This window comes from Phragmites australis, chromosome 5 (assembly GCF_958298935.1).
Source record: "Phragmites australis chromosome 5, lpPhrAust1.1, whole genome shotgun sequence".
Lineage (NCBI taxonomy): Eukaryota > Viridiplantae > Streptophyta > Magnoliopsida > Poales > Poaceae > Phragmites > Phragmites australis.
The window spans coordinates 26,104,843-26,120,806 of record NC_084925.1 but is presented as its reverse complement, the minus strand read 5'-3'; the positions used below and the strand labels follow the sequence as shown (position 1 = coordinate 26,120,806).

The 15,964-nt window shown below is 38.7% G+C and overlaps 1 protein-coding gene across 9 annotated transcripts; it reads right to left on the bottom strand.

Annotated features, from left to right (window-relative positions):
* Positions 1 to 1,505: 1,505 nt before the first annotated feature.
* Positions 1,506 to 6,125, bottom strand: LOC133919026 (uncharacterized). Of its 9 annotated transcripts, none has more exons than XM_062363221.1 (5): positions 5,794 to 6,125; positions 4,640 to 4,723; positions 4,379 to 4,428; positions 2,716 to 2,782; positions 1,506 to 1,717 (listed from the first exon to the last, which is right to left on the bottom strand). In XM_062363221.1, exons 1-4 carry the CDS (start codon positions 6,046 to 6,048, stop codon positions 2,716 to 2,718), a joined length of 456 nt encoding a protein of 151 aa, XP_062219205.1. In that variant the 5' UTR covers positions 6,049 to 6,125; the 3' UTR covers positions 1,506 to 1,717. The 9 variants fall into 9 exon arrangements, 8 of the variants coding, with proteins under 8 accessions (XP_062219205.1, XP_062219202.1, XP_062219203.1 ...); XM_062363218.1 differs by having other exon boundaries at positions 2,725 to 2,782; XM_062363219.1 differs by having other exon boundaries at positions 4,663 to 4,723.
* Between the last annotated feature and the right edge of the window lie 9,839 nt (positions 6,126 to 15,964).

Below are 15,964 nucleotides of genomic sequence, written 5' to 3'. Positions count from 1 at the left end.
ATACTTCATTGCTAATCAACAATATTCAGATTGCATCTATCTGTTCTTACTTATGTTCTTGATTCGCTGGCAGGAAAAACCTTTTTGACAAAGTCAACTGCATCTTGACACGGTTGATAACCATAGTGTAGTAGTTACAAGGGTTTTGATTTGTTCTGATCGGAGTCTTTGGATCATCAACGTTGAAGCTCTACCAAATCAACTTATCATATTACGTACGAAAAATCGAGTATCCCCGCATAACTGATTCTAAGCTATCATTACTTGTTACGGAACCAATTGTGATAATCACATACTATTACTGCCGATTGTGCAATTTCAATTAAAAATAGACCCTGACAGTTTCTGTAGCAGTGCATACAGGTCACAACCAAAATAAATAAATTGTACAGATTGCAAGCTCAAGAACTTTTATTGCGTGCGTTCTAATACAATACATAGCTACCTGTAAGAATAACGACCTAAGAAATCTCTGCCAAAATGGAATCAAGATTCTACGTACGTAACTGATTCACCAAAATAAACTGGATATCGATCTACTGGCTAGGATAAAAATCCAAAATTAGATAATATATATAACCGTATTTATCGAAATAGATAACATATCGTCGTATTTATAATTTTAGCGTTCGTATTCAGCAATTTATTTACCAAAAATACCATATTCGTCACACGGTGTACCGGATATAGCACTGTAGCACCATATTCGACGCGCTGATTTTAATTTAAAATGGGTTGCACATGGATTATGGGACAATACACGTAAAATTTTTTTAAAATTTTTGGAGTAACAGAAGACCACCGTTTTGAAGAAGAGGGAAAGCGAAATTTAAAGGCGCTGATTCTACTGTTCATCCGTGACATTGTTCATGGCATTTTCGGGCCACCCGTGCCGAATAAGGTGCTACAGTGCCAATATGCCGAATATGATATTTTCGGTATACGATGTAAAAAAATCAATTTTTGATAAATAAAGTGTCGAGTACGAACGTTAAAATTGTAAATATAACAATATATTATCTATTTTAATAAATACGATCATATATATTATCTAATTTTAAATGTTTGACACTAGCTAGCATACCTCTTTTGTCTGTAGGTACCATACCGCTACAACTAGCTAGCAGATGATGATGGTGCATCGATCACATTGCATTCAAGGGATGCTGCCACCGAATCAAACCCCCTCCCATCATGGCAGCCGTGAACCGATAAATGGCATCTCCACCGGTGCTTCTCATCATCATACCTCTGCACAGCAACAACTACAGCTACAACGTGAACAAAAACGACCCGTTTTACATTTCATATGAACAAAAACGACCCGTTTTGCATTTCATATGAATGGAGTAGATTAATTGTTGTGCTAGCTATAGCTATGTACTAGAAAAGTGGCGTGACAGCTGACCCTCGTCGGTTGGTTGGTCGTACGTGTACATAAATAAAAGGGAGTATCAAATTGATACTTTAGAGAAATCAAAAGGTGGATCGTACTATGTAGAGGATAAAGTGTATATTACATCAAAAGATTCCTTAACTTTGGTTATATTACAACAAAATAACTCCATGAGTTCAAGAGGTCAGAACTGTGACTAAGATAGTTCAGGTTTAATGCAAGTTCTTAAAAACGTTTATAGACAATCTCCTTGATGGTAATTGGCAAAGATCACGAGTCCTTAGCAACCTTTGGTTTCTCGATACGGTTGCCAACTGGAGTCTGTGCATGCAAGAAAAAGTGTTCAACTTCGGAATGGAAGATATCATATAAACAAATAACGACTAATAATTGTTTCCAAAATGACTAACTATTTGGAACTATCATGATACAACAGTATTACAAATTCAATGGAGGACATAAGTGAAAGCTAGTATTAGCATATAGGGTGCTTTTTGTTGCGAGAATAGCTCTTCTGTGTGGTTTTTGGGACTGTGTTTTTCCTTCCCCCTGCTTTTATGTCATCTTTTGCTTTGCGTTTCTTTTCTAGACCTTTTGTTTTGCTGCCGATCAGACTTTTCTTACTACACGATTCTAGTAGCTCTCCTGTCGGTTCCGTTTCAAAAAGATTTTACCATGTAGAAGGACAATCATCATGAACCTTAAATGATGAGAGGAACTGGAGAACTGGGATGAAAGTCAGGCCCCTGGCTAAACGAAGTGTAATGGGATCAGGAAAGCATAATCAATTTTCAAAAGAAAATCAGGATACAGTTTCCAAAAAGAACAATCAGAATACACGTCGTGATTCCATTTGTCTTTTCAATCTGGTTGAAAAGAGTATAGGTTAACTATACCTTAATGTTCATGCGCATTGCTGTTTGCACTTTCTTGCAGATAATCTGGGCCTTTATTCTTGGACTATGCATATACATTTCCTAGTTAGGATTTTGCTCATGGAGAGGTTATGACTATATGCATCCAGAATGTTGCCATCATTATCCTGGATATATTTTTGATCATTGTTTCTCAGCTGTACATATAGGATAGCTCCAACACCAAAAGCTCAATGCTAAAGGAGGGCGAAAAGTTTGGTACAAAGATCGCCAAAGTAGTTTACACAACAGATATATCTTAGTATCAGCTCTGAAATCCTAAGAATAAGAACTAAAAGGCTTTATCTGCTGATGAAATCAACAGAGTGATCATCTTTTATTGTTGGTATCTTATTTTGAATGGATATGTATGTACTATAAAATGATAATTATAAAGAAACTAACCTATGCTACCTTTTTTAAGGACCTTGGTTTGGTCATCATCATCTTGTGATTCTGTAGGAACATCATGCTGGAATAGAATTGAAGTAAAAGTAAATAAAATATTATAGGAAAAATATGATGTCGTGCTGCGAAAAAAAATACAGTAGTTTACCGAATGTAACTTTTGCAACACTTCAAAGGTTATATACAGTAGTTTGAATGCTTACAACATTTCAGTGTAGCACAAAGTGGAATATGCAGTGCTGATAGACATATAGGTTCTGATTATCAATTGAAACATATGCAGTAACGTGACCAGACTTTCATTTGATGCAGGAAACACGACCTCAAGCTCTACAGACTCAAATAATGCAGTAAATATAATGGCCATAATGCTTATTCCTGTTTCTGCATTGGTCTACGTTACCATGGAGGAGTTAGACTTGTTCTGACCTTGTACTATATCATGAGTCTTCGTTGTGGCACATTTTGTGTGATATGCCACTCTTATGTGTACTGTCAAAATTTGCTCTTTCACCCAGTCAAATAATCGTTCATGACCAATTTCAGTGGATGACTAAGCAGACGGTGATTGTCTAGGCATGAGGATCGGTACCACTAAATTCCAATGAAATTAACTTTCGTTCACCAAAGTTTTTTCCACCCTCTCTCTACATGCTTTAGATAATACTGAGCCAATCATTTCATATTGTGGTATCTTGATGTGAAGCAGCAATTTTCTAGGGATCAAGCTAGTTGTCACCAATTTTAGAGATGCTAAGTATTCACAAAATTTTAAGTCCCGTAGTCAGTTAGCAACAGTTTCCTAAAAAAACATGTATTCTGTAAGTCAATCTAGCCAAGGATTTGCACTTCTCAAACTGGTGATATAGAATTAAATCATATTGAATTTAGGGAAAATTCCTTATTTGCCATAAAAAAAATTCCTCTTCCCTTTTGCACCACTCAAAATGTTAAACTTCCTTCATTGCCATTGATTTTATCTTTCGTTCCTTTCTTGTCATTCCGTCTACATTTCCATTCAATCCTCTGTCAAATTCACTGTTCACCGGTTCTGTTTCATCAATAATTAGTGGTTTTCTGTTTCTTCAAAAATCCTAGAACTTTTTTTACGTGTTCCATAATCCATGTACAACCCATTTTAATTGGATTCACCTAAACAGCATGTGTAGAATTTAAACTAAAATAGTTTAAATTCTACACATGTTTTTTGGTGAATCCAATTAAAAAGTTTAAATGCTATACATACTTTTTGGGTGAATCCAATTAAAATAGGTTGTACATGGATTATGGAATACGTACAAAAAAGTTCTAAGATTTTTGAAAAACATAAGAGAAACAAAACCGATGAACAGTGAACTTGAATGAGGATTGAACGGAAATGTGGACGGAATGGCAAAAAAAGAAGGAAAGATAAAATCGATGGCAATGAAGGAAGTTCAAAAATTTTGAGTGGCACAGAGGGAAGAGGAAGTTTTTTTAATGGCAAATAAGGAATTTTCCCTTGAATTTACTTGTGTATCAAATGTTGTTTCACATGTTCTTTTCTTTCCAATAATATTTTTTTTGATAAACTCCTATGTATAAGACAAATAAACTTGGTGAGTTGTAAATTTTGTAAGAAAACATACTTTGTGTTTTTAGAAGAGAAAATGTTACATACTATGTTTCCTCTATCTCCATAGGATCTGGTGATGTATTGAGCATGATATCCTGCAATATTAAAACCTGGTAATATGTTCTTTATTTAAATATATTATGACTATTTTTAGAGTAATCATGATACAAACCAGTTTTTGATGTAGCTTCGATCTGATAGGAATGGGTGGAGGTAAGTTTGTTGTGGTGAATTCTTGAATAAAGCTAAGCTACACGATAAGACACTAACTACAATATTTAAAATGGGTCCATTGGGGTGCTGCACCTCATTCGACCCTGATTGCTTACGACTTTGTTGCAGCCTAGAAATTGCAGCACCTCGCTTCACCTGCTGTTGCACTATGACATCCTACAAGAAAAGAATGACACTGATAAGAAAGATGCTTGTTTCTGATAATTAATTATGTCATGCCAGAGAACAAGCTGAATTATCTCAAAGCTCAGGAACTACATGTTTAAAATAATTCTCATTTCACAAATGTAGAAATAAGGTAGATCAATACTTCTTATTCTGAAATTTGTAATTTATTGCTACATAGCGTAACAATTTGTCCTGAGCTCCTTCAGCTAAACTCAAGCTGGTAGGACGAAAGTAAACCGTACTTCTTATGACTTTAGAGGAAATCAAGTGCAGAAAGACAATGTGAACTACTGATGGCTTAAACTGGAGCACAACAAACTACATAGGCAACTACCGTAACCCAGAAGACAACAAGCTACAGGGCTAGCTAACCACCTGTATCAATTATGTGTCTCCGAGCCAGTACTGGCTATAAGGAAGCGAGAGGTCCCTATCGAGCAGCTAAGATTCCTCCGGTAACTCGACAACCATTAGAACAATGGAGTGAAGACGCATGATAGCAGACCTAACTAACATAGACATTCTACAGTGACTAGCTTCAGACTCCAATCCATCTGGACCTACGAATCGAAGGAGGACAAAATGGCCAGAGAGAACACAAAGACTTGGCAATAATGAGACATAAGGGAGACAAACAAGCAGGGCAAACAAACAAAAGCCAATATCCAATCCACAATGATGCGGCAACAAGCAACATATGTGGATCTTTCACCTGCTGGTAACGATGAATTGCGAAACAGTATAAAAATATACGGTTACAATCAAAGAACAGGCCTTGATTTCCTCGAATTGAAGGTGTGATAGAGTGAAACGTTTTCAGGAAAATTATTAGCTGCTCATTGCAATCTTGGTTCTTGCATCAGAACAAGGAATTTTTGTGACATTGTGCAGGCAGGTAAAGCTACGAATTGTCATACAAACCAATCATTAGGGGGACTGGTTGCATTGCATCGTCAGGTGGAGATGGTTCTTGAGCGTGCCAATAAGAACTACTAGCCGGGAAGGGGAACAAAAAGGAGAGCGGGAGGAGGTGAGGGAAGGGTTTATGCTGTACTAACGCGGAGGCAATGGAGGTGTCCCTCGAGGTCCTCGAGCGCGGCGCGGATGGCGTGCAAGCTTCGCGCGCCCGCCACCACCGCCGAGCAACGGTCCCCTCGTCCGCGTCGGCCCTTCGGGATGACGCACCCTCGGCCAGCCGGGGCGCCTCTACCAGCGGAGAGGGGGAGGGTGGCGTGTCTGAGCTTGTCGTTGAGGTCCAAGATGCGCTCCTGCAGCCCTTCCATCGCCGCCGCCGCCGCCGCGTCCCGTCTCATCTTATCGCACGACGAGATTGGCTAGCTCTTCGTCGTCGTGGAGAGCGCAAGCGATTGTTCACGAGCGCAGCGGCGGCGTGGCTGCTCTGAAGGCTTCCAGAACGTACGCGAGAGGACATCCATCACCGCCCGATCCCGATCCGACGGCCCTCATCTTCTTGCCGACGTGGCTCAACGACGGAGCGCGAAAGGTAGGCTCAGTGGTGGCGCAAGCATATTGCCGAGATAATTCCTTTGTGCCATTGAATTTTAACGAAATTATTAATTTGTTATTAAAAAAATTATCTTTTCTTACATGCCATGTCACACAAGGAAAGAAAAACATTGGTGATGACATAGAAGTGAGCGTGATTTTTTCAATGACAAATAAGAATTTCGTTAATATTTAATGTCACATCCCTACTATATAAAAGAATAAAAGTTGGTCACACGTTGTCCCCCTCCCCTTCGGTTCTTCACTGTCTAATAAAAGATAAGAAAAAAACCGTGTGATTATCTTGCTCGCTCTACTTCTGAAATCGCCACTCACCTATCCTCATCGCGTGCACGAATAGCACCCTCCGGCCGTCGCCTACCCCACCTCGGCTTCTTCACACCTCCCCCCGTCCTCCGCCTTCTCCACTCCCCATCGTGGGCCCATAGAAGTTAGCTCACCACCAACACCATTGAAAACACCTTAGCGCCCCAACTGCCACCGCCAGCCCCGCCCTTGGTCTCCCCTCTGGCTTCTCCGTGCCCCCTACTATTAGAATGTGACTATATCTTATCATATATTCTCTGTTATTGCAGATTGGTTTGGACGAAGGTTGATACAGAAAAACTATCTACTTTGGAGAACAGATCTGTACTTGCATGGACCCTGCACTTCATGTTGCGTGCTTGCTTATGGATTTTTCAGGAAGTTCAGTTGCCTGATGAACACATCCATTTCAGCTATTATCACCCTGCTTTTAGTTATTTGTGCACATATGTATATTTCCATATCCATAAGTCCATAATAACAGCAACATAATCTTTATCACAGGTTGAAATATTCCAGCGACTGTCGCAACTTGCTATGGAATTAGAGAGACCTATTTCTGTTCATCGCGTGCGGACCTTTGGTGATCTTTTGGAAATACTGAAGTAGGCATCTTATTTGTTCTTTGCTATCATTTACTTCAAGTTTGAAATTCGTAAAATAGATTGCTCACATAACTATATGGAGCACACCAATTTCTATGTAAGGTATGGATAATTTCGTTGTATAGAAAATCAAAACTCACTACTACTGAAAGGATTATCAGTGCTGGCTCAAAAATGTTATTAGTGGTGTTTTTTGAATCGGTACTAATTACTCGACGCTAATAGTCATGGATTATCAATACCGATTTATGAACTGACATTGATAATGAGTATCAGTATCGGTTTATAACAAGGAACCGATACTAATACTCAGACTATCAGTATCAGTTTATAGGAGAAGCCGCTATTGATATGGAGACTATTAGTACTGGCTTTTTATCATGAGCCGACACTGATGACTCCTCTTCCTTATAGAATCTAACCATTGTCGGTAAAAACACAATAGCAAGATAAACATGCATTCAAGTTTCACTTGCATATATAAACATTATAGCACATATAATCTCACATACATGCACAATTCATTTACATCTCATCTCATTCATGCATAAATAATCATGTTCTTTCACATGTCATTCACTAAAGTTCACAACTAAGACAAGTTTGCAACAAAAATTCATAATTAACACAAGTATGAAATAAAATGGTAAGAAACATGTCATTCAAGTTTCATTGTTAACCAAAGACCCTGAACTACCCTTTTTACCTTCAGAAGAATCAAATAACAAACTCCATAGGCTAGGTGAAAGGATGGCATCCGAACATCACCATTTGAAAACATGGTACTGGCTAGACTATGGAATAACTTCATCATTGATGGACCCGCAGAGTTGTTCCTGAAGTGTGATGATTCACTGCGATATGAGGATACTTATTTCTAGCTCAAGTTACTGCAATTAGTAGAATTGAAGAAATCAATCTATTTGAACATGAGTATGAACTAAAAATTGTTCATCAATATGTATACCACTTACCTTAGCATTGGTAATGCTACTATAATCGTTATCGGTGAATCCATGCATACAGTCATATACATAGTAGCTACATAAATTGTTGTCCTGTGTCTGAATCCTACAAGAAAAGTTGGTTATGACTTTACATTCCTTCCGGTACGGAAAGTGATGTCTATTCCTCTTGACGTAGCGCACGCACACCCTATACGTGTGTGATTATTAACGGTAACTAGAAATAGATTCAATCAATTTCAAAGTTTACTAAAGCATTAATGAAATGATTAGTTTATCTTTGTAGCAAGTCTATAACAGATTGGTATTTGTTTACTGGATTTCTTCTCGCATCAAGGATAACGATACTGCTAAAATCAGTCTATATGACAAAGAGGGCCCAGTGAAAACTGCAAATATATCACCTAAGCCCTAACGCTGTGATTCTAAAAAAAGAGTACAACAAATATGGAGAGAAACACATATCCAAAGTTATAAGGTAAAAGTATGTATCTCTTTAATTGGTATATAAGAATAAAATCAAGTGCATGGTCCCTCAACTACTTTTGGCTTGGTGGCGATCATCGTTTGTTTTATTTTCATTGGGTCGAGGAATCCCATTTCAGTGATGCCCTTTTGATTGCATGTATATATCTCCATTCTATATACACAAAAAGTTAAGATATTCAGTCTAATGGTTCAATAATATATACTATAAATTATACATATAAGACACTTATAGAGTCCATAAACTTATGAGTAGAATACTGAGGTCATCTTGATACATTTCATCGAAAAAATCTAGACTTCATCATCACCGTGGAGGAAATCACTATGATTGTGTTTGAACGTGAACATTTCTCTACTGGCCTTTGACTATTTCATGTACCACACATGGAATCTCTGTATTTGGGTTGTTAGCTTCGATAAGGACTCGACCAGTAGTTCGCTAAGCTTAAATTGCCATCTAGTTTTTGCTTTTTCAACCTGGTACTCGTTATCAAGTGCTTCTTTTGTGATTCCAGCATCATGAGGAAAGTTTCTTTCTAATTCTTTATGTTATTCTAGTTCTCTTTGTTTTTTTTTACCTTCTCACATGACGTCACCCTCAACTATTATTTACCCATGATGCACGCGTAGTTAGATTTTGGCGATGGGTCCACAGGTCTGGCCAAATTCCGGAGGAACTTGGCGGCCGTTGTTGGATCAATAGCACTCTTCTCAAGCTCAATATGTTTGAGGTGTATAGTGACATTGGCGTTCACTTCCTTTCTAATTTCCTCATCAGTTTTATCATAAGACAGAGGAGATGCTGGCTTCTTAGATGCTGCCTGTCGCTTCTTAGCTTGTGCTCACTGCTATGAAGAAGTCGTTTTCTGAGATGACATCGACTTCTGAGATTGTGCAGGTGCTACCGACTTCTGAAGCGGGATAGGCGGTGGTAGCGAAGGGGTTAGAGATCTTCTTGGTGGCTATGGAGGCGATGGCGAAGGAGGTGGAGATCTTTTGGGTGGCCGTGGAGCCGATGGTGGAGGAGGTTGAGATCTTCTGGGTGGGTCCAACGACTCTGAACTAGACCTAGACTCGTCTGTGTCTTCGCCAAACACAATGTTGTTCTTACGCCACAGGATGTAATGGGCTATATTTTTTGAGAGCCTCGTTTCCCCCCACCTCTTTAGGGTAATCCAGCTTACTTTTATGGTACGCATGTATCACAATGTCCACATGTACCCTAGCATATCCCTGTGGTACCAAACGGCCGTTAAAGAGAGTCCCTTCCACCTATTGCTCAGCTAACCCCCTAGCCACCATGGTGGGAACACCTAAGGTGGGCATGACAAGCTTGCATGGTGTGCTTTCTGTGATATCATCCATGGGGTGAAAGATTAAGGCTTCTATTGGAAGCCCTGTGGACGTGCAGCTGCTCCGATTACCACCAGGGCTTGTCATCAAAACATTATCTGCAATGACTAACTGCTCCTATGCAAGTTATTCGTCTCCTCTATGATTTGACTTGCTAAATAGCTGTTGCTATTTTGGTAGCTATCATCAGTCTCTCCTCTGTAAGTTCTTTTAGAAGGATCATCAATTTTGACATATTTTCTTTTTTTCGTTTCTTGTAAGTGTTAGTGCTTTGCTTGAATATGACCTTCCAAGGCCTCAAACCCTTGCATCATGTGCGATCAGTGTGCTCCTTGTTTCCCAGTGCCAAAGTTAGCTCGTCATTCTCCCTATATGCTTGGAAGGAGCCTTGGGAACACTGGATGTGTGCATCTCTAATCTTCTGCATGACTTCTTGTTCTTGTTCTATTTTGAAGCATAAGCTTTCATCAGTCGCAAGAGTCACCCCTTTCCCATACAAGTAGTTCTTTGATCGTGGAATCCACTCAGCCGTCATAGGTGTGACATCGCTTTTGGTTACATCTTCTTCCATCTTCTCCCACTCGTCAAGTTTCCTCGCATACCCGCGCGAGCCAGTTTTGTGAGGGTATAAGTTCTTCTTAGAGTTGACTTGTTTACTTCAGTTATCTTTTTTGCTTCCTCTGAATCCTTGTACTTCACGAAATTATTCCAAAAAACTTTCACCATCGGACAACCATCCTAGTTTGGCGTTCGACCGTTCAAATAATAATCTCTATACAATTTACCCTTAAATTTTTTAAAAAGCCTATCCATAATGACTATGGCCTTATGCTTCGCTATGGCTATGTTGCATCCTTTGCGATACTCAAACTTCTGCGACAACTTGCCTCACATAAATTCCTTGATGCTATCAGGAACCGCCCACTTGTCACTTCGTTTTCCTCTCCAAGTTCTATAAGTGATTGCGATATGGTCCCTTACGAGACACCCGTATGCTATCTTGAATGGTCCGAGTACATCTAAAGGTTTTATAAGCTCCTTGGCTGAATTGACCTCCATGATGACAAAATGTCCATCAAACATCTTGCTGGGATTTCAGCCACGCCTCGGTTCTTTAGATGACTAACTCGCCGGTGCATCATCAGTGGTCGGACCCTCCAGAGCATTATCGTTAGGTTGTTTCAAGTTGAGGTATGCACTCGGGCTACCGCTTCACTCCAAAGCATCTTCGGAGGTTGGATCCTGGTCAGAGGAGAGGCCTTATATCGGGGGGCACGTCAGTAGTAGTGACTTGATTTTGTACGTGCCATTCGTACATAAAAATTTTATATATTCAAATTTCTTGCAACATCGACATTAGCATATATGACAGCTAGCGGATACAAAAACTTGGAGCATCAGAATGCAGAGACATTTTAGCATACTACTTGGAGCAACATCAAGAAATAGCAACTAGATTAACACAGATTATGCTTAAATGCATCAAATGGACATTTTAGCATACTATTTAGGATACAAACAATTTGAGCATCAAAATGTGGAGACACCTGTACATGAGCCAAAGCACTCTCCACCCTGATAGTTTAGTAGTGCACATCTGTGAACATACCAAAACATCAAGGTGGAGCTATGCTTTGTCCAAACATCAAGTAATGGGTCTCCAATTTTATCATTTGCTCACATTAAGTAATGTTGATTTCAAAGTTCCAAAAAAATTGAACCAATGCTCATAAACAAAATGATCTATCCAAAATTAGGAACAAGAAAAAAAGGATGGAGAGATGAAACAAAGAATGGAACAAAAAGGAGCCATAGCTATAGAAATACACATAATTAACAACAAGGAGCATACTGAACCATGAAAAATTACAGTCATCTGTTATGCAAACAATAATCTTGATATATATCTTAGCTTAGTTGTACGAAGGCAACAAGAGTTTTGGACAAGTACAAACTGGTAATCGTTTCATCATTCTTTTATACTCTGTTGCAAGGGTAATGTAACAGTGTTGACTAGCAATAGTAAAGACAGGGCAAGATCGGCAATAGGGCAAGATCAATCCACAACTCTCATTAGCAAGACCATCAGTGAAGCAAGATCAGCAACAAGAGCATAATCAAACCACCAAGCATATTAGCACCATAGAGATGGTACAAAATGGTTATACCCACCATGATCTGATCAATACACAAGGAACCTTATGGACTAATTTACATGTATGCACTTGAGCATTTGTTACAACTGATCAAGTTAACGCGTGTTGCAATGGGGAAAAGAAAACTACCACTGTAGGTTCCTACCAAAAGGAATATTAGTTCATCCGCAATAAAGAATCCATAGCCTTGATTGAACTTGTGATCAGGAAAAAATGATGAGACTCAACATTTATAGATGTGAGAAAAAGTAGCTGCAATATTCTAAGATGATTGTGGCTTGTGGAGTTCCTGTCCATAATTGTTTTTGACAGTAACATAACATAAATCATGACCACGGATAAACAAAAATGAACCACAAGATGCATCTAGGAAAGTGGCAATCAAGGTGTCCATAGTTCTGCACTACAGTTGGTAGCACAAGTTGATGCTTTTGTTATCACAACATCCTGCACTATGAATTACCAGCATTGCCTAAATACCATAAAGTAAATAGGATATCTGGAAACAAAAATTACAAGTACTTGTATAGCAAGATGTACCAGAAGTGGCTAGGAAAAAAAAATCATTTGCAGTAGCAATGAAAAGCACAAAAGCAAACTAAATTTTCTCATGGACACACATTGTTCACATCTTTTGGTTGTTGAGGAAAACAACTGTGAGGTCATGTAATGAAAAATTGGTTTAAATAATGAAATTGGTAGAGCAAAGTGATTTAGCATAATGACATAAGATGATGTTTATGAGTTGCTAAGATATTGCTTAGATATGCTTCAATAGCATAGATAGTTTGATGCGTTATTAGTAGTTGGGTTTGATTATGTTGGCATGTTGGTTTTGCTTGGAGTTTGTGTGGTGTTGCGTGAACTAATCTTGAGTCAAGTCGAGAAGGACTTATGCTCGTACTAGTTTGTTGTTTGATTCTTGTGCAGATGTTGCTCGGCAAATGTGGTCGATGACAAACCAACGAACTAAGTTCAGGAGGAACTGAGATCGTAATGATCGAGGATGTCATACGGGACGTTCGGGCTAGAGAACAGTGTACGTGTAGACAAGGTTGCAGGTGTGCGACTAGGTGTGTTGCAGGAGTTCAGACGAGTGCGAGGTCGTGGGCAACTAGATGATGTGTTCTAATGGTGGAGTTGTTCGAGTACATGGCTAGGTCAGGCTGCGTCTGATAGGTTGGAAAGTCCAATCCCATGAAGAATCGAGTGAGAGTCGGAGTTGGACTCGAGAACAAGTTGGATTCGGTTATAGGTGGTCCTATTTTGGTATGGTTTTTGTCCAGATAGGATATGACCAGGTTGTTTCCAAACCAAGGACGGTTTGGAGGGCTATATATGGAGAGGGTCTCGGTCAGGGTAAGGAGTATCAAGAACGAGAACATACTTAGAGAACTTAGACTTTGATCTAGGGAGTAGATCTATCTAGGGTTTGAAATTTCGTGGAAATCCTTGTTTTATGCTTTGGAGAGGAATCTTGTAAACTCATCTATACAATGAAAATGAAATTTCGTAAGTTGATTCAAAATTTTCTTTCTATTCTATATTCTGCGTGCTTGGTTTTGGTTTTTGATTAAGTTTGTGTTTTTGTCAAGTTTCATCTTGGTTTAATCCTTCCAAAACCTTTCTAGAATATCTAGTGTCTGATCTCACAAAATTTTGGTGACTTTGATTTGATCGTTGATTTGATCTCGAGTAGCTTTTTGTCAACTCGACTAGGTTTTGTTCTAGTCGATTCTAGTTGATACAGTCTGCTTTGACTAGGTATTATTTTTTATCAACATATCTGATTTACTCGATTCTTATTGAGTTAGTTTTGTATTTGAATCTAGTTTCATCTGATCAATTTTGATGTGAATCGGACTAGTAGATCTTTCTTTACGTTGTTTTTACTAGATCATGTATAATCTATTTCGAGTGGAATACTGAGTTTAAATCGATTTTCGATTTGGGTGAATTAATCTTTAAATTTGGTTTCCTCAATCATTCACCCTCCCATCTGATTGCCTTATTAGAGTGTAATCGATCATACAATTGGTAGCAGAGCCTTAATCCTTTTCTAATTGATCTTAGTCGGTAATTAGAAACATGGCTTCAGATAAGTATTCCGCAAAACCTTGTGTTTTCGATGGAGTTGATTTTGAGTTCTGGAAGGCGAAGATGGAGGCCTACATTCAAGCACAGGGCTTTGCAATTTGAGAAAAGGTCTACAAGCCATATGTGGTTCCAGAGAACAATGATGTGACGACACAAAACATGCCGACCGTTGAGGCGAACAACAAGGCAAGGAACCTGATCATCAAGGATTAGGAAGGAGCGACTTTGACCGAGTTGTACATTTGAAGTCAGCACATGAGGTATGGAAAGCACTTTGTGATTACCGTGAAGGTTCAACTACTATTAAAGAGGTACACCAAGATTTATATAAGAAAGAATACATGAAATTTGAGATGAAGCCTGGTGAGTCACTTGATGATTTCTTTACTCGGTTTAATAAAATTCTTAGCATTTCGCATGCTATTAATGTTACATATTATGATGCTGAGAATGCACGTCAATTATTAGGAGCTTTAGATATGTCAGTGTGGGAGATGAAAGTTACATCTATTAGAGAATTTACTGTCATGAGTATACTTACATTAGATGATCTTTTTTCTAAATTAAAAACTCATGAGCTAGATGTTTTTGCTAGGAAGAACGTTAATAAATCAATTGCTTTGTTCTCTCAACCTAGCATGTCTATTATTGAATCTTCTTCATCAAGCTTTTCCTTATCTTCTATATCTTCATTAACCGATGATCAGCTTGAGTTAATTCCTGATCTACTCGTTTCTCTAAAGTATTGCAGAATGTGTGTATGAGAAAGAAAGGAAGTGGAGGTCCTCAAAGATGCTATAAATGTGGTGATCTCAACCATATCCGTTCCAATTATCCTAAGCTTGCAGAGAAGGCATAAAAAAGGATCTCGAGTTGAACCTAATAGAGCTTCTTGAGTTGAGTCTACTCAGGTTACTCATATTTTGCCTACTTGCATTTCTAGTCAGGTGACTCAGTACTAGATCCCTAAATGCTTTATTACTAACCCTAGTATTGAGGCCTCGACATCTTCTGTTGCTTTGTAGGTTTCTCGAGTGAGGAAGGAGAACATATGGTTAGTCGATTTCAGATGCTCACGCCATAAGTTTGGTGATAAGAATAGATTCTTCTCCCTTGTACGTGCATCTTGTGTTGAGATTGTTACATTTGGAGATGCTTCTTTTACTTCTGTAGTGGCAAAAGGTACAATGTAGGTTACTTTCGATGAGGCTAGTCCTGGAACTAGATCAAGTGATGCAGGTATAGATATATAAGTTCAGGGGGAGTCTGATAGCATTTTTTGTGGATGATGATGAGGAGGATGAGGATGAGATTTTAATTCCAATGACACATTCAGTTGTAGATCCCTTAACACCTTCGACTATTTCAGCTATAGTTGGATATCCTCAAGCTACTACATCATCTATGCATGTTGAAGGAGAAGATCAATGCTCATTTGCACATTTAGCGGAGTCATCCACCTGATCAGATGATTGGAGATTTGCATGAATGAGTCATACAGTCCAGGTTAATTGATTCTAATTCTCATGCTCATTCAGCTTTTGTTGCTTCTTTTGAACCCAAAGATATTTTACATGCATTAACTGACGAATCTTGGATCAATGCCATGCATGAGGAACTTGAAAATTTTGAATGTAACAAAGTCTCAAAGCTTGTCGCACCTCCTCTAGGTCATACACTTATTCGTACTAGATGAGTTTTAAAAAATAAACAAAGTGAGGATGATGTTGT